This window comes from Octodon degus, unplaced genomic scaffold (genome assembly GCF_000260255.1).
Source record: "Octodon degus isolate 3935 unplaced genomic scaffold, OctDeg1.0 scaffold00071, whole genome shotgun sequence".
Lineage (NCBI taxonomy): Eukaryota > Metazoa > Chordata > Mammalia > Rodentia > Octodontidae > Octodon > Octodon degus.
In genome coordinates, this window is record NW_004524647.1 from 2976213 (window position 1) to 3001572 (window position 25360).

The window sequence follows — 25360 nt, forward strand, 5'->3', positions numbered from 1 at the left end:
GGTCATTATGCATGTCCACAACACACTAGAACTCTGTGTGATATCCTATCCTCAAACTGTTAAAGTGCTGGTCATTTATTTGCCATTCCAGTATTTATCTTATGTTTTACTCTTAGTACTTCTTTACTATCATGAAAACTTTTTCTTAGTTCAATTGCTTTGAAACATTTAATTTTTAATTAATTAGCATTTAATTTTCTGAATATTGCTTAATCTTAACTTTTGTTCTAAGATTTATACTATATCTTTGACTTACAATTTACTTAAAAGACATCATATGATCTATTCCAGTATTAGAAACTTTTAAAAGTATATTTCCATTTTCTGTTGACTTAAAAAAGATTATGAATAAAAAAATACGTGAGATGATGGCTAGAATATATCGACTGTGGTAATCATTCAGTTCCATATATTATATATATGCCATACCACATCATTTGCTTTAACTTTATAGAATTTTTATTTCTGTCATACCTCAATAAAACAGAAAAACTAGGCAACTTCAATGCTGAGTTTTTCCTTAGTATGTGCTAATTCCCTTGGCTCTCCTCTCACAATACAGGGAATATTGACAAGATATGGTTAATATTTAAATTTTTAAAACTTATTACAGTAAATGACACATTGTCAAGAATGTTGGGATGAGTGTGTTTGAAGCAACAAGGAGCGTTCTGAGTGAGGTTAATGATAATGTATCTTTTATATGGTATACTTTTTAAAAAATGTAAATATTGACCTATGCTTTGTTCATCTCTTGCTGATCAAATGTTTGTGTCAATTTTTGTCAAATAAAAATATTACACTGGGGAAAAAAAGTTTAAAACAAGATGGAAACACCCTGAACATCTAACAACAAGGCTTCTAAATTATGGTATAGGCAGAATTTTTAATAGAATATTGTGCGCAACTAAAAATGCTATAGAAGAAATACTAGCATTATTGATAGACACAAAGTGCTATCGAGTTAAAAATAAAAAGCAACATTTTAGCTAAACGATTTGTTAGATTTTAGATGTCTTTTCATTTGTCAAGCTTACCAGTAAAGCCCTATCCTACCACATAGGTATGCCATTGATGTTTTTTAAGGAAAAAATCAAGAATGCAAACAGAGACCAGAAAGATAAATCCTACAATATTTATTTCTCTCTCCCCCTCCCACAAGGAGTGATGGGCTTATAGGAATCCCTTCTTTCCATCCTCCATTTATTTTTTCTATATTTTTCAAGGTTCTAGAAAAGATAGTTCCAAGAGCACTGGGCTCCCATAAAATTTAGCACTGTCAATCTTCCCAGCCACATAGGGCTCTGTCAGATGCTACACTTAGGGTACATGCAGCCTGCTGGAGTTTTCTCAATAGACTGTACTCTTTTAATCTCTATCCCTGAGATGCCTTTAGACTTCACTACTCAATCAACCTTTTCTCAGCCTTCAAAACCCAGCTAAAATGTGGATACATCTTAGCTAGACAAAATGTAGAGGGGAAAGAATACAGTGCATCTTATGATCCCAATCATGTGAAGTTTCAGAATTGGCAAAAGGAGTACTATGGTGATAGAATTCAGATTAGTGGTTCCCTGGGAAACAAGGGCAAGAACTGTCATGGGCATGAGAAACCTGTGGTTGGTAGAAATGTTCTAATCTTAATTGAGGTGGGAATAAGTGTATACATACATACATACATGTCAAAGCTCTGGAAATTCTGTATTTCAAAGGGGTGTATGTCAAGCTAACCACAGTGGTGGGCACCTGTAGTCTGTTACTTGGAAGCCTGAAGCAAGAGGATTTCTTGAGCTCAGGTGTCGGAGGCCAGCCTGTAAGACCTAACTTCAAAAAGAAAATATCTTTAGGCTGGGGGTGCAGCTCAATGGCAGAGGCCCTAGATTCAATCTCTAACGCTGAAAATAAATAAATTACTTAAAGAAAGAAAAGGGGTGCATTTTATTATATGGATTAAAGATAATGCACTTGGGGCCAGGGAGATAACTCAGCAGCATAAGCGCCTGCCTGGAAAGTGCAAAGTCTTAAGTTCGATCCCTGGTACCATAAAAACAAAAAATAAACATAAATAAATAAGATAATACACTTGATTTTTTAAAATTCCAGAATAGTGATTATACAGACAAGGAAGTCACATCATAAACACAAAACAGGCCTGGGAGGCAGTGTTCCACAGGCACTGAAATGCTGGGGTGAGGAGAAGGAGAGCCGTCCTTGCATCCACTCGACACCCTGCTAAGGCTTTTGGTTCTTATTCCATAACAAAGAATCCCTCCTTTTCTTATAGATTTTCAAAAGTATCTACACTACCAAAAGACATAAAAATCATCTAACAAAAGCATTAAACTTTTCACCCAACAATATTTACCAAGTACTCATCATCTATCTATGTAGAGTTCACACAAAGACAGACGTTCATTTATACGACATTTGGGGGATAGGTGACGTGGAAATGTGCAAGACATGTTAGAAAAGTATCTATTCTAAAGAGTTAAAATAAGCACAATTTCTAGAGAAAACCCCTCAGCTGTACACAAAACCCCACAGGTACAGGCCAGGCAAGCTTGTGGAGATGAGGGACACTGTACAGGGCATGTCTCATGTGGCTGAAGTACACTCACCCTTCCAACCACAAACACTGGCAGAAGCCGTGGGTTTCTTTCAAGTTCCTAGAGGCTGAATCCCACCACAAAGATACTGAGTATCTGATGACAGTTCATAGCCACCCCATGATTCTTAGGGTGTCAATATCTGAAAACGCTAGAAACATCTAAAGAGAAAATGAGGGAGAGGAAAGCAGCACCTGCAGACATGTGGGCAATGCTTGAAATCACAGGCATGCTACAGCCAATCTGGGGACTGCAGTGTGAGCAGAGGTGGGAGAAAAGGAGCCAGGTCGATCTCAGCAAGATGGTCTACTTTATTTTTTTATAATGTATTTGGTACAGGGTCTGCACGATCTACAGAGTCTCACTACGTAGAACAGACTCATAGTGATTCTCCTGTTTTCAGCCTCCCAAGCGCTGGAATTATAGGCACGCGCCACCACACCCAGTCTCAGCATGCTCTTGGGACATGACCAGCATGGCACACCAGGGATCAAACCCCTGGCACTGCACTCTGCCTAAACAGGCGTTTTAGTCCACTGAGCTATCTGGCTGGCCCAAGACGGTCTACTTTGGATGACTCCCAAAGCGTGGGCCAGAAGTGATGGCTGAGAGACAACTCATTCAAGGTCCCATGATCTCTGAGACAACGTAAAGGGAGCTGCTAATACTAAGCCAGATACTCTCAGAGGAGCCTCTCTGTTTTGTTTCGTTTTCTTAAATCACTTTCTGTACTCATCACTGGTAGAACAGAGGGAGTGCGTGTGCATACACTCACTGACTCACTCCCCTTACACACACCTGTGCAGTGTAGGTCCACACCAGCTCTCAAAGGGTGAGAGAGAGGCAACCCATTGGTTCAGCAGAGAACTGAGCTTGGGAAGGAACCTGTAATCAGTGTTCATATACAAAGGGCACTGAAGACCACAAGTGAGAGCCTCAATACAAGCTGTATGCCCAGCACAGTGCTTTCTCTCTCTAAACTTTAGAAAAAGCTCTGAGGAGTAGTTTGTCAGGATAGCAGGCACTGGGCATACCACTTCTGAGGCAAGTGAACGCCTGATAAAAGTTGAGAAATGCATGTCGAGCATTCTCCTCATCACCTTTCATACATTCTAAAAAGAATAAAAGCAGTGTTAAGTTGGAGGTGCCACTTCGTGGGAGAGGACTTGCCCAGACTGCATAAGGGCCTGGATTCAATTCCCAGCATGAAAGAAGCAAAGCAATCTCTTTCCTTAAAAAACCTTTGAAACAAATGCAATAGTTCTTGCTTTTTCCCTTCCCTTGAATGCACACACTCCCCATTGGCTTCTGTCCAAACTGGAAGAATTGGGGCTAGGCCTGTGACACTTGGGGCTGGGTTGGGAAGAAGTGTCCTCCTGGAATTCCCTTACATTTGCCTTTTTCTATTCACTATGGATGATGCGTGTGCACTTCTTGGTGCTGTCCACAAGTGCTGGGAAAATGCAATCAATGATGAGCTCCCATCTCCCAGAAAACAGCCAATACCAATGCTATCCATGTAAGTAAAGGCCACCACTCCCTAAGTTACATTCATAAGCCCTTCTGAGTAAGCAGTACAGGCCTTTTCTCAAGATGCATTTATTAGAATCTCCAGAGGTGCAGGGACATCTGTGTGGGCCTGATCAAAGATATGGGCCCTGTTCTGCATACCACAAATTGGCATGATCAGAATAGAAGCCTATGCTGAGAAAACTTCCACCCAGCTATAACTATTTGTGGGGCTTCCCAGCTCTTCTCTTATTCCTCAGGAGTATCTATCACTTCTGTTATTATAGTCTACAAAAATAAATAAAGTTTCTCAGAAATTCCCCCTTATCCTCTGTGAGAGGTTGGAATCCATGTGGTCTCCATAACTCAAAGAGCTTTGATAACCTCAGGGTCACTGACTCGCAGATCCAGTAGACAGCTTGGGTCAGAATGTTTTAGACCAACATTGCATGTCCAGAAGACAAAAAGGCCCATGCAGTTAGGCAAGCAGCTGTCTATCCTGTGGGGGGACAGACCAGTTCACAGCAAAGGCAAGGCTAAACGATAAGGTCAGCAGGAGGGCAGAAGAAGGGAATAGTTCCTGTGTGACCCCTTCTGCCACATTTCCTGCTCAGTAACAAGCAGCTGAAGTTCCAGAAATGAGGGAAGCAGCAAGTTCAAAGACCTTTGTTTAAGGAGGTCAAAAGCCTGGGAACCAAAGCAGAGGCCAAAGCCCAGATGGGCCAAGAGACGGTGGGCTGGGTTCCAAGGATGGGGCAATGGCAGGAGGGGCAGTTTTCCTACTCACCACTGCCTACCCCTCACCTGGCACCCTACACTAGTCTCCCACTTCTACTTGGGATGAACAGAGCTAGAACATGCTAAGGCACTATGGTTCCCTTGGGCTCTGGATAACAGAACCTGAACCAGAACCATTTGGACTATTCCTCTCCTTCTTCTGGTTGGAGCAACCAGAAGCAGTCTGTTCTGCTTGCACAGACACCTACCCTTCCCATCCGCTTCTCTACCCTTCCTGCTCCTACTATGAGGCCCTCCTTTCACACAGCCCCTTGCCTTTCCTGGCTGGCAGGCTAGTAGGGTCACAATGACATCTCCCTCCCTAAAACTCTTGCTTTCCCTTGGTCTTACAGTTTTGGTTTAAAAAAAAAAAAAGACACCCAAAAGGTTTGTGTTTAGAAGTGAGGCTTTGGGAAGGTGACGATATCATGGGGAACTAAACAGCTAAACAGGCTGTGAGGAGGTGGAGCCTGGCTGGAAGAAGTACATCACCAGGGACTGGAAGGGTGTATTCTTGTCCTCAGGTCTGTCTCTCTCCGCCTGTCTCTCCCCCAGCCCCTCAGCTCTTTCCCTGTCTTCCTGCTTCATGGCTACCATAATAAGCAGCTTTCTTCCAACACACCCCTCCACCAAGTTTCTCCTTTGGGGCCAGCCAACCATGGACTGAAAGCTCTGAAACCATGAGCCAAAACCAACCCTGCTCCTTCGAGTTGTTTCTCCTAGGTATTGTGCCACAGCAGCAAAAAGCTGACTAACACATTTGCTACTCCATCAGCGCCTCAGTGAGTTTCCGTTTCTACCAGGAATGAGCTGTCTCCTACCATCATCTGTGGCAACATACCTCTTCATGGCTGAGTACACTCATTCCTTCAAACTATCAGCAAAGGATAAATCTAACTTGCCAGCTCAAGCCAGAGGCCAGTTGCTGCACCTATTTATACCCTAGAAGCAGCTGTAGGAATGGCCAGGTATCTCCTGCTTATGCCAGTCTACCCATCCTCTGGGTTCAATCTAGCAAAAGTAACAGCATTCTCCAGAAACATTATATAAAACCTCCTTCTTCTATCCCTAGTACCCCAGCCACATAGGCCCCTGACTCTCTTGTACTATTCTCTGATTCTCACAATCAATTTTATTACTAATGTGTCACCCTGTCACTTCATGGCTGAACTACATCATGGACCCCACATTATCTCCCTTCAGACCCACAAAAATCCTGGGAGCCCAACCCAAATAGCCTTTCCTACAATACCAATTGGCTGCCTGCTTGTGAGCACAGTGATTCCTGCTACCTACTGAGTCCAGGCATACTTTACTAGACCTACTGGAGGAACAGACCATGGAAGCTACACTATCTACATGCTTACAGTGAGGGAAGAGGGTGAAATCAACAAGTAGCAGAATAGTATTTGAAATCAACGGTGATAAGAAAAACTGAGCTAACCAGCCAGTACCAAAACCATCAGCTATACAATCACAAAAACAATGTAGTTGCCACTATATAAAATTTGTAAAATCAATTCCAAAATATTAAAGATACACATTTTAAAAAGTCAAAAGCCTATACAGCCAAGTTCAGTGGTACATGCCTGTAATGCCAGCTACTCAGGAGGGTAAAGCAATGCCAATCTAACTTGGCAGTAAGATCACAAGTCAAGGTCAGCATGGGTAATTTAGTGAGACCTTCCATCAAAATTTTTAAAAACAGTCAGGGATGTAGCTCAGTAGAGAGAACCCCTAGTTTCAATTCCCAGTACTACAAATAAAAAGCCTCTCTAAAGGTACTAGAAGAAAACATAGATGGGTATCTTCATATTCTTAAAGAGGGGTTCTTCTCCTAAGTAATGGATATAGAATTCATAAAGAAAAAATTTGACAAAGTATCAACATTCAAGGCCAGTACAATAAAGACACTATAAACACACTAAGAAAACAGGCAAAAAAACTGGTTCAAAAAGATGTTTTTGCAACAAATATAAGTTAGCATAAAATATGTTCTAAGTTCCCACACATCAATAAAATAACCACAACAAAACCAAAGCAATGTCCAGACCCAGCCCAGGCCCAGCATGTGAGTGAGACCTTCCGCTGTGCTCTCAGGAACCCTCTGGACCCCTCCAGAACCAGCCTAGGCCTGGCATGTGAGTGAGACCTTCCTGCACATACGTATTGAGGAAATCAGATCAGAAATAATCTCTGAAGTTAAAAAAAAAAAAAAGCAAAGCAATAAATTAACATTATCAAGAAATTTTCTGAAAAAATAAAAATGGCCAATATTTGAAAAAGATTGCAATTACACTAACAAATAGCTGGACATTAAAATAAAATGATTTTTCAGCAACAGAATACTAAAATGTTGGCAAGAGAATGCTGGGACAGACCTAAGCGGTGGTGAAGTGATGGATTAGTAAACATTTGTGGAATGCAGTGCACCAAAATGTATCAAAAGTCCAACTCTGAGCACCTCTGGACTCCAACACGTCTCTTTTAAAGAAATGTGTGTGTAAGCACAGGGGTGTATGCGTGTGGGCACACATGTGTGTGTGTCTCCAGGCCCATGCTGCAGTTAGTGTGTGGCACATTCTACCAGCCACCGAGTCAGGGAAGCAGTGAGTCAGGGGAGGCCAGGGAACAGATGAGGTTGGAGGGCAGGAGGGCCTGAAAGCCCACTCCAGAAAAGGCAAATGGACCTCACTGCAAATGGAGAGGAAGACACCAGGCAGTTCTCTGCATAGAGCACCAAGACACTTCTTTGCTTGTAAAAGATGGTTCTGAGACTTGTCTGTCAGAAGTGAGAGTGGAAGAAGGCCAACAGGAGGGCTCTACAGTAGGCTAGGGGGAAAACCACTAGGTTAGATCTGTGAAGCGTGGAGAGAAATAAACGCTTTTGTGGTAGGTTTTAAGGGCATGAGAGGTAGGACTTTCTGGTGGCTGATAGAGTAGAGGATGGTAAAAGAGCATCTTTTGAGTTTTTTGGCCTGAATAGTTGAGATAACTGGGGGTTCCATTCACAGGGTCTAGCACAAAATGCTGCAAAGCCATTAAAATGACACCTGTGTTAATGGCCATCAGAATTACTGAAGGTGGGGCTGGAGGGAAGCATCTCATATTTACTGGCTTAAGAGTAAAGGAGGAGATTTCTGACTTTCTACCTTTTCTTTTTCTGTTCTCTAAATACTATTGTCAACTTCCTATTTTCTCTTTAAAATTAAACTATAGCTTCTGAAATGAAGATGAGCTTCCTGGCTCAGAAGGACACTCTCCAGAAAGCTTTTGAAATCAGAATATGATCCATCTTTTCTCCTTCCTTCAAGTCCTGTGCTCTCCTCCAGCTCTGGAGGAGTGAAGGAAGAAGTCCTCAGGTTACTAGGCCCATGCAACCAGAGGTGGAATTTGGGTCTTACTTGCTCATGTAATGAGAAGTCACAGAGTCAGAATGATGGCTTTGACTTTAAAGATCCCTTGACCCCATAATTTTGATCACAAAATTTGGGACACTACTGAGTTACATGACATTACAGTACAAGTTCTCAAATGTCCTGAGTCTTAATTGACCTTGAAAGGCTAGGGCCAAAATGTTGGCTTTCCTTGCAGCCCTCCTTTTTCTCTAATTTTGGTCTGCAAACTTAGGTTGTTAACCATCCAGAAGACAAGCTTATTGTTATTACCAAACAACTTAGTGATCGATGATGTAGAGTGTGCCTAAGGAGAGTCACATGGAGAGAAAACATTCTCTCAGGCTTTCACAGAGAGCACATTGGCCAAGCAATGACCGTGACTCATCCACATAGCGGACAATGACAAAGGTTCTACAATCTGAGGTACAGAATCTCAGGATAAATCCTGAGGGGATTTCACTGACCTTATCAGACCCAAAAGCTACAACTCTGCTTGCATAGGTCATGCTTTACCTTGGTCTTAACCATCCAGCAGAAAAGTATAAAAACAAAATATAAGAAGTAAAGCCATGCTCTTATATTGAGCTGTAGGGGACTCAGGTCAACAATTTCTGACATTGCCAGTGAAGTGGAAGACCCAATACTATTATGGGCTACTGGACTCTTTCAGAATATTTTGCTGAGTTAACTCACCTATAATATTCAAATAACGGAACTTAACAAAAAAAGGGTATACAGATGAATGTCCATTTTGTATCTGTGTATTTAAAGTGGTTAGGATAGATATATAGTTACATTCTCTTAATGAATAGAAGGATTTGTTCTAATGGTGTTTGTAAATAGGATATCATGTCCACATCTTGTACAGCAATTAACCACTAGGAAGAATGTATGCAATGTGCTAATTATTGAAACTGTCCTACCAATTTGATTTGAAACTGTCTCATTACCATTTGTTTATCAATAAAATTATGGTGAAAAAAATCCCTCGGGCTGGTGTGCAAGAAACACACAGTAGGGAGTCTAGAATGACACAGGCTGAGGCAATGGAAATGTTCTAAAACTTGAGCTTTAGGAGTAGCTCCATGACAGAGCATTTGCCTGGTGTGTGTGAAGCCATGGTTCAAGTCCCAGTACAACAACAACAAGCCCAAAGCTAGGCAATGGTGATAGCTGTACAACACTATAAAATGCCACTGATCTTTACACTTTAAAAATGGTTAAAATGCAAAATTTTATGTTATCTATATCTGACCAAAGATTTTTTTTTTTTTTAATGGACTGAAGGAGACCAATTCAGAGCTAGTTTCTCTCCAGGTGACAGCATTCGATTTTTTAGAAGTCCAGTGGTGATCAGGAAGTGATTATTTATTTATTTATTTATTTATTTATTTATTTATTTATTGGAACTGGGGACTGAACTCAGGCCCTTGCACTTGCCAGGGAAGCGCTTATTCTATGGAGCCATCTCCCCGGCCCTGAAGTGATGGTTTTAATAAAGGAAATCTATCATTTGGAATATGCTTTGGAAATTAAGACTAATGATTTTAGATGAACTAGAATTAAAGTACTTTTTATGTTTGGCCTATGGAACTCAATGGTCAGTGGTGACCCTTACAACACCTAGCAAGGAACACTGCACAGAGCAGGCAAACATAAAAACGTTTGTGGAATGAAGAATGAAGAGCAAATTTACAGATTAGAATCACATAAGAAAACAGTCCCTAAGAATGCTGCTGCTCGAAAGACAGATTCAAGGGCAGAATCCTTCAGAATTTGAGAAAAGAAATAGCACTGTGTCTCAAAGGACCTTGCCACAATGCTTGTATGCTTGACATATCTTGACAACTGCCAGTGAGGCCCCTTTAATCAATAGTTTCCAAAGGGCTCAGGGTCAAGTTGACCTCTATAAAAATCTCCAGCCCACCTCCTCCGCCCAATGGACTCGGGCCACTGAGGCCCCCACCAGTTTTAAATAACCTTTGTGATGTGAGCACCAGAATCTGCTCGGCCATGGGCTGCACATCCGGGACACCAGAAGTCTCACTTCCACAGGTCACCCAAATCATGGAAAGGAAGACAAGAAGAGAAGAGATGGGCCCAAATGGCTGACACCTACCTCAGCGAAGAAGCCTGCCATCCCCGCCTGGCAGGAGCCATGTTCCTCACCGTACTTCTTCTTGTACTCTGGAGTGGGAGGAAGGAAAGAGAAACAAACCACAGCCGCATCAGTGTGAGCCAGTGGTATGTGGAGTCCAGCAAGCAAGCTGCCCATGGCCCCTAGGGCCTCTACAAGATGGGCCTAGGGAAGCCGTCCAGATGGGCACAGAAGGAAAGACTGTGGAACCCACCAGACCTCAAATATCCCAGCTCTGGTGCCATCAGGGAGTGAGGCTGCCAAGTGCCCCAGAGGACTTCCTCTGCTCATTCAGGGAAAAGAGGAGCAGCAACCACAGTAATTAAGTGGGAGGCTGGTGACAATTATTTCATTTACTTCAGAGATGACTGGGATCCCTAGTGGACCCAAGGAGCTGAAAACGCGACCCAGAAAGGGAAGACGACTGCGACCAGCCCAGTGTGGAGTCCTCTGGAAGGAGACCAACCCACCCAAAATGACATTACAGCTGGAGGCAATATGCTTCCTACCATCCACCAGAAACAAGCTGTGTACCCACAGGCTAAGGAAGATGGGCCTCTTGGACTGGCCCCAGCCAGTAGTTACACTTCCTCTACTCAATATCGTTGCACCCAAACGCCTTTTAATTAATTCCTTCCAAAGGGCTCAGAGCCAAGTTGACCTCTATAAAAATCTGCGTAATCTGCATACATGCCGCCTCTGTCTTCCTTGTGTGGAAAGGAGGGGCAAAGACTTCCCTGGGCCAAAAGCAAACTGATGGAGAAGCTCCCTTCCTCCCCCATGCAGCTTACAACCCAATAACTTAACAACGGGGACCATTCTGTTGCTGCGGTTTTATTTTTATATTGGCAAGGAAGAGAGGGAGGAAACTTTTGACCAGGGTTTAGCAATTTCAGGCTTTGTTGTCACTTGCCTCCATTCACATAATTTCATTCATTTCCTCACTCCGGGGAACCCATCTCTGCATCTGCCAACAGGTATGAATCCTGGGAGCCTCAGAGAGGTTAAGTGAACTGGCTAGGGTTGGACAGCCAGTAAACTCACATTCGTTCACCTCTGCAGCCCATCAAAGGCTTTGCAAAGTAAGTAATTTTACAAAACCAAAAGAAATGACTGGCTGAAACCATTCATGGGTAAAGACAAGAAGGTCAAGGGAGGTTTAAAGGGACTCAAATCACATGTGACACTGATGGTGCTGGGCATTCTCCAGCTGGAGCTAGCCAGCATACAACCCAGTAGACTCCCCTGGGCTCTTGGCAAGTCTTAGTTCCTTTAAAAGGAATATAATTATTTTTGAAATACAAAATAAATAAGATGAAGGAACAATGAAGCTGTGATTGCAACACAATGCCACTTCCTGCAGCTCCACGCGTCTACTCCAGGCGAGGGCAAAATGGGCCCTGGGGAAATATACAGAGTAACTCAGTTTCTAACAACATTCACCACAGAGTCTTATAATATTTTCCAGTAAGTGGCCATTAACGGGCTGCTAAGTTATAACAGAATGTCAATTGAGTTACTCCCCTCCCTTGAAGAGGGTGAAATCAGTCCCTCCCGCCTTGTCCTGTTATTATAAGAAGAGCTCCCAGCCTGCCAAATAGCAACCCAGTGACCAACGAAACCACTTGTTCCTGCAAAATCTTGCATGGGGGATAGGAGTGGGGGGCTAGAGCAAAGAAACAAATCCAGAATCAAACTGTATGATGGCAAGAAACACAAATTATAACAAATCAAACAGCACAATGCCAAGAAACAGCAAAATGCCCAACCCAAACAGGCATCGTGTATTAAACCTGAAAGGTCTGGCAGAATAGCATACTTACCCCAACAAAATCTAGGGGTGAACCACTCATTGCAACTTTTTGAAAAAATTAAGTATACAAAGAACTTCAGACCCCAAGAGCTGAGTGATATTTCCTACCACAATAGTTCAGATTCATCACTGTGACATGGATAGGAAGCGTGCAGGAATCTTAAATCTTCCAAGGCCATTTCAAAGTCTCTTGGTGACAGGCACTCCAAAACCAGTAGATACAATTACTTCACTGCTTTTCTCAGTCGCCTCCCCAAACTGTGCAGATGTTCTCTACCCTGGGAGGAGGACCTGGAGTTTCTGAAGCGACCACTGCCTTAATGCAATCTGGGAGCACTTCACTCTTGGACGAAGCTAAAGGTGCAAGGGGGAGTGTTGTGGTTTGGGGTTTTTGCAAGGTGAACAACATTGTAGAAGACACTTTGTATAATATAATTATGTGATGAATCACCCAAGAATCACATATAAGAAGTGCAGGAAATCTGTCCCCACACACAAACACTAAAGACTCCAGCTGAGGGCTGAGATCCTAATAGTCTGCATGAGTCCACCTGAAAACCTAGAGCTCATAACAATGCCTGCCACAACTCCAACGGGAGGCCTAGAGCCCACAACAAAGTCTCATGCAGGTCCACTTCATAGATCTGTGCTAGGAAGGCCCAAAGGTCAGTGGTGGGAGCTAGGAAGTCTATGCCAGCAGGATGAAGGGTCTGTGCTAGCAGGTTGAGAGATCTGAACTGGAGCTAGGAAGCAATGCTCAAGGTAAGCACCAGAGCTCCCCCAAAAGTACCACAGCCATCCTCAGCAACAGTGAGGTCCAGAGCTCCTCCAGCAATGAGGAGAGCCAAGTTCCCATCAGGAAAGTCAATACAACAAGCTTTTTCATGAGGCTGAGCAGTGTACCGTCTTTCCCTCTAGAGCCAGGAAGCAATGCTCAAGATGAGGACCCAAGCTCCTCCAAAGTTCATCAGGAAAGCCAGCATGATGAGGTTCTCCAGCAGAATGCCCAAGAGAAGTAGCAGCTTCCAACAGCTTCACCTTCTCCAAACAGCATCCCTAACAGCATTTTAGCAACTGCTCCTGTTCTGCCTTTTATGTTGCTGGCAACAACCCTCAGGTGGGCCTCCCACACCCAGCACCACGCTAGTTTAATTCAGTTGAATGTAATAAGTTGACTACCAGTTAGAAATCCAGTATAGGGAAACCTTACCACTAACTCCATGATCCCAAACTGGCTAACAGTTAAGCAGATTCAGACTTCAGAGGTCTGAAGTCCTTAGACACATATGAAGAGGACACCAGTCCACAATGTTTCTGAAGACCCAGGTCTGTATTTGTCTTCTCGATATGCAATTTTTTAATTCATTCATCCATTCATTCATTTGGTACAGGGTCTTGCTACGCAGCTCAAACTCATAGTGATCCTACTGCTCAGCCTCCCCAGCACTAGGATTACAGGCATGCACCACCACACCTCAATTTAGTGGCCAGCACAGCATACAGTAACAGGGATCAAACCCATGCCCTTGTGCTTGCTAGGCAGGCACTTATATCACCAAGCTATCTCCCCAGCCCCTCCAGATGCTCTTGACCAAGAAATTAAATAACGTGGAACCTTCAACTGGTGCTGCCCAGAGACCTAAGGACAATGACAGGTATGGCAGAATTAGGATAAGGATTCAGAATTGTCTGGGTTTTCCAAGTCTAAGACTAGCTGATTCCACCTTGGCAAGTCTGTCTCTTCATGGGCCTCAGGAGGAGCAGCACAGAACATCCAGATGCCGTTCCCCAATCCCTACCACTCCCTGGCATGAATCTTTACTAACTGTCCTCAAAGACCTAACAGTAGGCACTTGATGATAGGCAGTAAAGCCCATACCCTGAGACCCAGGCCTCACAGCAGAGTGAGATGAAGTCACAGTGCTTGTATCTGAGTTCTCTATCTTTGCACAACATACTCAGCTAAAGCCCGCAGTCCTCTGAAGAACCGATACGAGCAGCCTTCACAGAAACATCTCGGTGCTTCTCCTCATTGGTCACATCTGGAGACACAGCGTCACCACACAAGGATGAATAGCAGCCCCGAACTCGCATGCTGGACCCAGCCAGCCTTTGCAACTAAACGAAAAATAAAATTACACACTGATACCAGACACTAAGTGAGGAAGGATCCACGGGGCACTTTGTACAGTGAACAAAGTAACATGACATTTAACCTGGCACCTAAAGCGCAGTTCTCACTATCAGGATCCAGGCTTGGGCTGTGGAGTTTTCCCAAGAGACACTGACCAAACTCACCAGACATGGGGTCACAGGTACCCTGAGATTGTCTGGAAGTGCTACTTCTGTAAGTTAGAGACACTAATATTGTGTGTGTGTGTGTGTGTGTGTGTGTGTGTGCGCGCACATGCGCACGTGTGAACATGTTACAGGAGACTGAACCCAGGAACTAGCGCGTACTGAGAAAGTATTCTACTAAGCTGTATCTCCAGCCTTTTCATTTTTGAATAAAAAAATGAAAAGAGCAGGGGCCAGGTAAATAGCTCAGCAACATAAACACCCACCTGGCAAGCACAAAGTCCTGAATTTTATGCCTGGTACCTAAAAAAAAAAAAAAAAAAAAAGAGGGAAGGAGGGAGGTTGGTTGATTGAGGCTCCTCCCTAATTCACCAAATGTCCTCACAAAGGCCTGCCTCTTCTAAAATGTGCACAGAGTTGGCCCTCCAAATCCCTGACATTCATGGATTCAACCAACCCTGGATTGAAAATACTTTGGAAATAATTGTATCTATCATACACTGGCTTTTTTCTGTCATTAACCCCAACACAATACGGCATAGCAACTGTTTACTTAGTATTTACATCAGCACAGGCTATTATATATATTCAAGAAAAGGTTATATGCAAAGACTATGCATTTTACATAGGGGGCCTAAGACTCTGAGAACTTTGTTGCATGATAGGAGTCCTAGAATCAGTCCCTCACAAATACCAAGGGGCATCTGCAGGTAACATACTTACATTCTTTAAATTTTTTTATTAAAATAAAAAACCATTCAATTCTGCTTACCTAGAGATGGTAGCTTCTGAGACAGCAGGGCAGCCTGTACCACCAAAGCTATTAGAATGGGGGTGGGTAGAGAAGCTAGGAGCTGCCCTACATTTGACAACCCCGAGAAGCTAAGTCCCACACCCTGCCTCCATTGAGAAGTCCAGGAAGTGCAGGGCGGAGGCACCAGGAGCAGGTATGGGATCTCCAGTCTGCTGTGTTCCCAGGAAGAACTTTTCCTGCACAAACACAAAGGCTGTGGGGCCCAGCAGTTAGCTGGCCTTGGTCACTTCCACTCTGTCACAAATGCCCCCATGATCACAGCACTGAAGAGAGGAATAAAACCTGCTACCTCCCTCCCTGTACAGAAAACATTTTTCCCATCTTAAGGAAATGAGAAAACCAGACTGTATAAGACAGCAGATACCAGATACTTTTAACAAATCTAACTGTTCAATTTTAGGACATCAAATCTGATTAACAAATGATAAGGCTGAACAAGGAGATCTAGAAATATCTGACAGGAACTGGAAATGGGTTGCAGGGTTTGAACTAAGTTGGCATCACAGTTCCTGTCTAGTTGTCTGCCCAAAGCCTCATGCAGTCATGGGGCAGACTTCTAGAGTTTGTGATTAATTCATGATGTAGTGCTGGGATTATGGGTGTGAGTGCTGATGGGATTATGGGTGTGAATGCTCTACCTGGCCTGGGGCAGAGAGCCTCAATGCAATATACAGGAGTCAGACCTGCTCTCTACTGCCATTGTTGCTGCTACACCTCCCTTTTGCTCTTCGCTCTTTGCCACCGCCATGAATGGCTGCTCTGTGCCACCACTCTGCCTTGGAGCCAGCTGAGTATGGGCTAAAATCTCCACAAAGTGTGAGCTAAATAAACCTTTTCTTCCTTCATTTTGGGTGTCGGGTATTTTGTCCCAGTAATGAAAGAGGAACGGAGACACTTGGCCTACACTGCACACTCGAATTCATTAAGTTGTATGGCTTCTCCATTCAAAAAGTGGCAGTATTTTCCTTGGTTTCACTGTTGGTTTTATTAAACCCTGCCCAAACAGAAAGCAATTCAGAAACAGAAAAAATAACAGTACTAGTTTTCAAATGCTCATAGTCTTATACTTGCTGCATGGAGCCTACACTAATGAATTTTAATCCACTCAGGAAGATCCCTAACTGGGCAGGTGCCTTGTTGTGCTCCTCCTAATGTGCTGAGATATAACCATCCCATGGAAATGTACACATACATGTATAGTACATAGTCTTCCTAATAATCTTTTCATATTTCACATTCGAGAACATTTCATCTTTTAAAGTCAATCTTCTTAACACACTTAAAGTTATTTTTCCACAGTTCCTTAGCTTAGTTATAAAATAAAATATTTGGAGGGAAATCACTTTCCAAATTTAAATTATTCCTGAATTTCATCAAGGAATGGCAAATATAAATAATAGTTAAATAACAATTTAGGGTCAACCCATGTGGGCAGACATCTCTCTAGTAATAAAAATGATAGAAGGACAAAACTATTCTCCATTGTGAGGAAACACTGCCAAAATGGGAAAAGGCGGGGGGAAGTAAATGATCCAAATAGAGGAAGGGAGAACAATCAAAAATATAATTCATGATTGAGCTGTGATAAAAACTAAAAGCAAATTGCATAAAGCCAGACGCTTAGAATTAAGTGAGAACAGGGCTTTACAGGGGTGAAGACTGAGAGGTAGACCTAGTCATTCTAAGCTTACCATCCCATGGAAAGACTGTACAGACCCCAGATTGTACAAAGCAGGACACTGCTGCTCAGGCAGAGTATGTGATTGATTTCAAGCTACAAAACTACTTAGCCTCAGAGTCAGCACTAAAGAGCAGAAGTTGATTACTCCCTGTTTGGACCACACTAGCATACCATGTAAAGCACATGTCCAGGGGTGTTGTTTCTGTCCTTCAAAAAAGAATGTTTTCCATCCAAAGGCAAATGGACAAACAAAGAGCAGTATATATCTATAGTACAATATTATTCTGCCTTTAAAAGGAAGGAAATTATGATACACGCCACAGTGTGGACAGACTCTGAGGACACTATGCTAAGTGAGATAAGCCAATCACAAAAGGGCACATACTGTATGATTTCATTTGTGTAAGATCCCTAGAGCAATCAAACTCAGAGAAATCATGGTGGTTTCTCAAGGGGTGGGAGACAGGAAGATGAAGAATTAATGCTGAATGGGTACAAAGTTTCAGATGGGGAAGATGAAAATGTTCTGGAGATGGATAATGGTGACAGTTATACAGTCATGTGAATGTTCTCAGTGCCAATGAGCTACACTTTAAAATGGTTACAATAGTAAATTTTATGTATATTACATCAATAAAAATAATAATCGTGTGATCTTTAGTTTCCTGTATTCAGAATCTAGCAACCCATTTTACCAACTCCTTACTTCAGAAGATACAGCAAGAAACCCTACAGACACTTTATCATGCATGAGTACCCACATGAGTGACAGTATATGTTATGTCATTTCATTCCCCCTAAAAAGATGACCCTGACCATGGAAGTCAAATTTCAGTGAGAAGTCAAACTCAGAATTCAGTAACATTCAATTTTGCAACTAACATTTTAAAAATTCACAAAATAATGGGTGCTAAAATACATACAAACTGTTGTTTGGATATTAAAACCAAATGTCTGGAGTGAAAAGATACTCAGGACACAAAACAGGTTGGCATTCCGGTGATTTTTCATCAGATTAAGGGCTACATCAGCCCTATACCTGTGAGACTTGTCCACAGGTTGTGCCTCAAACAGCAAAGCCATGGCTTAAGAAGTCTGTAGACAAATGTCCTAAAACTTCACCAACGTGCAACACAGAAAAGGAGGTTTTTCTCTGTGATGTGTCACAGTACTCAGTAATTAAAAAAAAAAAAGAAAAAGAAAAGGTGGCTACAGCAACACCTACACTGAATGTTAAAGACTTCCTCCTCCTCCACCTAATCACCAAACTCCAAGAGCCTCAGTTTTCTCATTTGTACAACAGACTACAGGACTGCTGGACTACATTGGAATATTTTGTTGAATTCATGCACCTATAATATTTAAATGACAATGGAATACCCTTCTGTGACAAAACTACACAAAAAAGGGGATACAAATGAACAACCATTTTGTATCTGTATATTCAAAATAGAATATATATACAGCTACATTCTCTTAATTCAATGAATAGAAAGATTTGTTCTAATAGTGTTTGTGGACAGGATATCATGTCTGCATTTTGTATATGAATAACCACGATGACAACAATATGCAACGTATTCATTATTGAACCTGTCCTACTAATCGGTTTTGAAACTGTCTCATTGCTATTTGTTTCTCAATAAAATTATTTTTAAAAACAGATTATGCAGTGTGATTATAAGCAGAGTTCCTAATACAATACCTGATACTTAATAGGTGTTCAATAAACGTCAGGTGAATCTGAATCTATTAATTTCTAAGAGAATATACCTTAAGTGGGTCAACTTGTCCCCTTACTGTTCTCTTAAAACAATACAATTTCAACTGCTTCTCATTTATAAATGCCTTAGGGTTGATTTTTATCCTCTATGGAACCACAGTCTTCAAAATAAAAAGGAAAAAACAATCTTCACACTTCAATGAGTGGATCTATTTTCTTGCCTAGAAATGATCCCTGTCTAAAGAAATGCAGAGACAAGGGCCAGCAAGATAGCTCAGTCGACTAAGTGCCTGTTTTGGCAAGCTCAGGGGTCCCGCATGCCATGCCAGGCCCATCCCCAGGCACACTGATCTGGTGGCCGAGTCCAGGAATGGTGGCACATGCCTGTAATCCCAGCACTTGGAAGGCTGAAAACAGGAGGATCACTATGAGTCTGAGCTGCCTAGTGAGACCCTGTACCAAATACATAAGTGAAAAAAAAGAAAAGAAAAAAAAGAGAAATGCAGAGACATTAGGGATAAAATGCTAACTAATCTCTAATAATAAAGAAGGTATTATTAGAAATCTTGAGACTCAATGGGGTGATTTTAAGGCATAGTGAATTTTGATAAATTCAGACCCTAAGAATTAAAATTTAAGAGCATTTAAACATGGCATGAGTTAAATCTTAAATTGTGTACAAAAAAAGGAGCTAAATAAATTGTACAAATGCAATCTCTAAAGGTTTTTTAAATTATAATCTTTCAAAAGCTCTTACTAAATTGTGTGATCATTTTAGTAATACCCAGCTTTCTATGCTTTGGTATCTATTCACTAAAGTAAGATCTATTTGTTAGATACGTTCTGGGAATAGGTAGAAATATATCTTGAAAATTTACACTCACTGAGCATACACTAAGAGGTGCTGTGTTATGTGAGGTTGGTGCTGTGTAACATTAGGCACTTTGTACTCAAATACATAAATAGATATTAATCTCTTCATACAGATGAGAATTCTAAGGCTTACAGAGCTTTCCCAAGGCCACCAAATCAGAAAGTAGGAGCATATAGGTTCAGCCATAAAGGATGAATGATAAAACCAGATGCTCGAAGCCTCCCACACTGGTACCATACCCGCCTCTAGGCGCATTTCCTTATTAGAGTTTCATCCTGAACACTCCTTCATTTAGCCAAGCTGACTTCAAGTTACTCCATATTCATGAGCTCTTTCTGTCACAATAAGAAGATGAGTTGTTTGCACTCTCACATCTGCCACGCTCTGGCTTCTTGCCTCAGCGGACTCAAAGGCAAGGATGAAGGGAAAGTCTGCACTTGGTTTTATCACATGCACTGACTTAAATTTTGGGAGCCCTGAAATAACATGACTTGGCTAATATTAGCGCTCAGTGTGATTCACAGGTAGTTTTCCCACGAGCTGTTCACTCGGCTCTCATCATCTCACGCATTCTCATCAGCCCAAACAACATACGGGTTCAATGATGCTCACACACAAGCCAAATGCAAGCCAAGCTAGTTTACTGAAGGCCATGGGTTTATTTTATGTTCTAAGCCCATTTTACCTCCCACTCCCTCTACATTTCCTGGTTCCACAGGATACTGTAGAAGCCTCTCCCATGCGGCTAGAAACAGGAAGCACCTGAAAAGCCATAAGAAAAAGGTCTTCGTGCCAAACCAAAGTCAATATTTTAAGAATTAAAAAGCCTGGGGCTGGGGATATGGTGTAGTGGTAGACCACTTGCTAGCATGTGTAAGGGTCCTGGGTTCAATCCTTAGCACTGAAAAGAATTTCAAAGTTTCAGATATTTTGAAAAGGTGTCCACATTCTTACAATTTCTTCAACCCAACCAATATTTAGCCTTCGGAAGACAGAGCACTGTTAGCCACCATGAGGTCCTAATTACAGAACAGCCAGTGGTATTCTGCAGAATTTCAGCTGAGTTTTCCTATGAGCCCCTCACAGTAGCCCACAGAGGGGCAAGTGATGGAGGCAGGGCCCTACCCTACCCCTGCTAGGCCAAGCAATGTGCCCGAGCCACAGAAAGAGGCAGGTGGAAGAACTGGCTTCCACCAAGCTCATAAGCCTCCCGTGGTCTTTGCACCCACACAGAAGTACACCCAGAGCCAGCAGCCCCCACCTTCCCTGCCCTGTGCCCACCATGACCAATAGTGGGTTTCCACCATCTTTGCATTCTGTGGCTTCAGTTTTTCCAGCTGTGAAATGAAATAGCTCTGCCTTCACCATTTCTTTGCACTCACCTTCAGTTTAAGCTCTTGGGGAGAGGTTCCCAGCCAGATACCACAGGTGGAAATTCTCTTCCTATGTGCACTGCCACTTTCAAACACAGCAGTCCCTGTTCACCCTTCTTTATAGCTGGGTCTGTGTCATTTGGGGTTTTTCTATCTAGTGCTTACCAGAGTCTTAATAAAACCGAATAAACTCTTTCTTGAGATACAAGCAGGTCACTCTACAGTGATTAACAAATGCTCGCCATATAGTAGTTAGTGTATAACATAGTATATTAGCATTCATGTGCTTAGAAAACCTATGGAAGACACTTCCTAAAAACTCACAAGTGTTAAGTCAATCCTCTTCACAGCCCCTTGGGGTAGGTTAGGCATGGAGGAGGTTTTGCTGTTAATAAGAAGGGTCTGACTTCTACATTTCAGTCATCCAGTTATCTGCCTCCCACTATGTAGCATGTAAATAAACAAATAAGAAAAAGTCAGGCTTGGTTGGGCAAGAGCCTCTTTGAACCTCACTACAGATAAGAGGCTGGCATAGGCGACATCTGAAAAGTCTTCTCAAACTATAATGCTTCCACTGTTTAATGGGATCCTTACCTGGAACAGAGAGCTGAGTCATTGGAATTTCTGCATGAAGATAAAAAAATGCCTGTCCTAAGAGCCAAAACACTTAGCTTAGATCACAAAACAGGGAAGTAGTGATCTCCAAAGCCACAGAGCAGAGGCAAGAGCCCTCTCACACGCCACCTTCCCCGACCCCTGCCAGTGCAAGAGAAACTTGAGCATCCATGGCCCATCTCTTGTCACAGAACCAAGAACACAGAAACTTTCTGTTTAGCACCTTAGTTTTATAAGGGGCTGCTCTTGTACCCCAGTACTTGCCACACCAGCCTCCACTCCTTGCTGCTCAAAGAACAAGTTAGGTTTTGTTATGTATTTAGAACAGGGTCTACAAGGTCTACAGGGTCTCACTATATAGATCAGACTCATAGTGATTCTCCTGTTTTCAGCCTCCCAAGTGCTGGGATTACAGGCACGCACCACCATGCCCAGTCTCAATCACCCAGCTCAGTGCACCCCGGGGGCGGGGCAGGAACAACAAGGCACACCAGGGATAGAACCCCGGCCGCTGCATCTGCCTAAGCAGGCACTTCAGTCCTCTAAGCTATCTGGCTGGCCCCCAAGTTTAAAAAAAAGTTTCCTATAAATTCTGTAAAAGAACATGTAAAGCCCCTAGACCAACACCCACCTACTCCTAATCCCTAGTTAGACGTATGAGCCATGGAGGATACAGAGACATAGACATTAACACATTACCCCAGATACCTCTTCCAAGGACTGGGTTTCTAGTTTCTGATCCTCATGTGGTATGCAGAGGAGCCCCGTGGCACACCCACTTTTTTTCAAAGCATACAAAACAGTATAAAAAAGCATAAAAAACAATATAAAAATTCATTAAAGTTATAAGAATTCAACAGTGGTTACTGTATTGCATGATGTTGTCTTCAGATTAGTTATTTAGGTTACCAGATATAAACCTGCAAAATTGGTTTTAAAAAATTACAAAACAAAAAAGCTAATTAAACAGAAAAAAATAATAAAAAAATTAAGCATTAACTGCTCCTTTCAATAGACCAGCAGATATTAACAGTACAATTATCCAAATTATCCTGCATATATACATAAATACATCTTCTTCCCTTCTTTCTTTCATCCTTTTTTTCATCCCAGTTTTCCCTTCCCATTGAATAAACTGTTTCCCTTTCAAAGCTCTATTGTACCTTTCAGATTTTATAACCACTTTTTTGAAAGATGAGAGTGGTGGCCCTTCTGCATAATGACCTTGGCTAGCATAGCCCCTGCCTCTGCTGCCCCATTGATTTCTCACTTTGCCCAGCCCCCTGAGCTCCCAACAGAATGACCCAGGGGCTGCCTGCTTCTTCCTGGGAAAGAGGAAGAAGGAGCTGGGGAGTCAAAACAGTCTTGACATGCGGTCTGTGCATCTCTAACTGTCCCTCCCCTCACTGATTACTTAAGTTTTAATATGAATTTTTTTTCTTCTGGCTAGGAAAACATAGAGATAAAATGGTCCAGAGTTCAACTTCCCTGCATGACCCAGTCAAACAAGGACAAAGTTATATTAAAAGGCTTATTGTCACAGGACAGGGCTCATCCTTTGCAAGGAGGTTTATCTTGGGAGCCACCATCTCATGCCACCTGAGTTCCCAGAGCCAGAGAGGGACCTCTATGAAGCAGGAGGGAGGCAGTCCCCAGGCAGCATTTCTTAGAACCCTCTTTGATGACCACAGAATAGGAAACCTGGGAATCCAGGGAAGCCCACAAACAATGTGGACTCAAGCCAAGGAGGCTTTTGTCCAAACAAGTAAATTATGAGGGATTAAAAAAATAAATACTCCAGCACATACAGAAGGAGCAGGGTCCAGCCCTCCAGCACTAAGCCAAGAAAACTAAGAGTAGAAGCTATCAAACTAAGAAAAGGAGCATAGGCTCTGAATCCCACAGTTCAACCACAACTAGGCTAACTAGCAGCTGACCCCACCATCTGCAGTGCCTGTCCTTGCCTGAGAAGACACACTTTCCTTATAAGACCTCAAGCATTCCTCAGTGCAGAACTCAATGGCATCTGTCCAACCTCCAGAACCACATGGGAAGCAAAGTCAGAGCTCATATGTCATAAGATGATGTTATGTGTGGGTGCTAGATTTCTGTCACACTGTTGCTTTACAATTCCTGGGTCTGCTCTTTCCCCTGCCTTGGAACATCTGTCTACAGTGTAGCCAAAAGCTCTGTGGGAGCCGAATGATCAGATGTACTGGGCTGGAGAGATCATCTTCAATCTCTTGGGTGAAGAAACTAAAGCCCAAAAGAGAAAAAGTAAGTTTGCCAGGGCCCTACAGCATCTGGAGGCACCAGACAACCAAGGAATCTATTCAGTTGCTTGGTGGAAGTTTGGTGGATTTTGGTCATTGAGGCCTTGTAAAATTGGTAAACACTATAAGAGCTAAACAGAAATCAGGCCAGGCCAGGCCAGGCTAGATATGCACCCTCTCTGCATCTATTTCTTACCTGCGCATGGCCTTGAGTACCAGCGCCCACCTACAGGCAAGTCATGCTATCTCTTGGTAGCGTGTGGGAAGCTGGCAAAAATGGTCAGATGGAAGGATGGAGATTTTTGGCAAGAGATGACTGGGAAGATGCAGGATAATCAATTCACACTCACCTTCATAGCAAGGGATCAGTGTCCTGCCTTTCGCCTGGAGGTTGGATGGGATGATGTAACAGAAGCCATGAGGCAAGATATGATCTGTTTCATAGTAGACGTTCTTCCAGCGGTGGGCACAGGCCTAAAAGGGACAGAGGAGTGAAAGTAGGAGAGTCAGCCCTGAGAGTCAGTGTGGGTGGCTGTGCAGGGGAAGACAGGAGCAGAGGGGACAGGAAGCTGCCTTACCTGCCTGGCCACCCCTTCACACTAGCACCCCAGGTCAGGTACTTCTGGCCTGGATGAGGGCGGGGCAGTGGAAGTGAGAAGGGAGGCTTTAAGATGCCAGAAACACAAATAACAGGCTGGAGGAAAGGCTGGGTTCAGGGAGAGGAGGGGAGGAAGGGAGGAACTACCCACACAGAACTGCTTTTACCTGCAGAGATGCTTCTGTGTGTATCTCCTTCCCTAGAGGTAAATGCTTTTACTGAAGCAAATTGGCATAAGGCAGAATGCACAAATCTCAAACGTGCTAATTAACAACAGTGACGGATGTCCATGCCCTTATCACAAAAGCCTTCGCAAGACATGGAACATTTCCATCTCCCCAGAGAGTCCTCTGGTCCCGGGAGTGGCTGGATTGACAGGCAAGTCAGAGAAGGGCTAACACAGAGAGGAATGGCGACTGTTGGGAGGTCCAAAGCAGAGGATGGCGGAGCTTTTGGTAGTGTGTGCGAAGAGACAGAAGGCCACAGCAGCAGAGGGGCCCCTTCGATGGCTCTCAAGAGCAGCCTCACAGCACACAGCTTCCAGCCACCAGGACTGGGTCAAATCCACAAGGAGGCACTCTGCAGCAGGGCAGCTCTCACCACAAAATGCGCCGGGCACCAGGGGCCTTGACTCACCCTGCTCATCCTTCCAAGCACAGAACAAGCCCCTACCATGTGCTCCAATGTGACTCCTGCCCTAGTTCCACGTGGGTGTCCCCATGCACTCACAAACCCCAGGACTAATGCAGTGCCCGCTCCTCCAAGGAAGGCATGTGCTCTGCCCAGCCCAGCCTGCCTCTTCTGGGCATGTCCACTCACTTCTAGTATCACTTCACTACATGATGGCTAACGGCATATATATATATATATA

At 43.1% G+C, this 25360-nt stretch overlaps 1 protein-coding gene across 1 annotated transcript in view; it reads right to left on the minus strand.

The window, feature by feature from the left end:
* Positions 1 to 25360, minus strand: part of Itga9 (integrin subunit alpha 9) — a 392948-nt gene that overhangs the window by 339869 nt on the left and 27719 nt on the right. Inside the window, exons 4-5 of the mRNA XM_004635243.2 lie at positions 24242 to 24365; positions 10410 to 10477 (exon numbers count right to left, since the gene is read on the minus strand). Of these exons, the coding sequence (XP_004635300.1) occupies positions 10410 to 10477; positions 24242 to 24365 (192 nt within the window). The remainder of the gene's footprint in view (positions 1 to 10409; positions 10478 to 24241; positions 24366 to 25360) is intronic.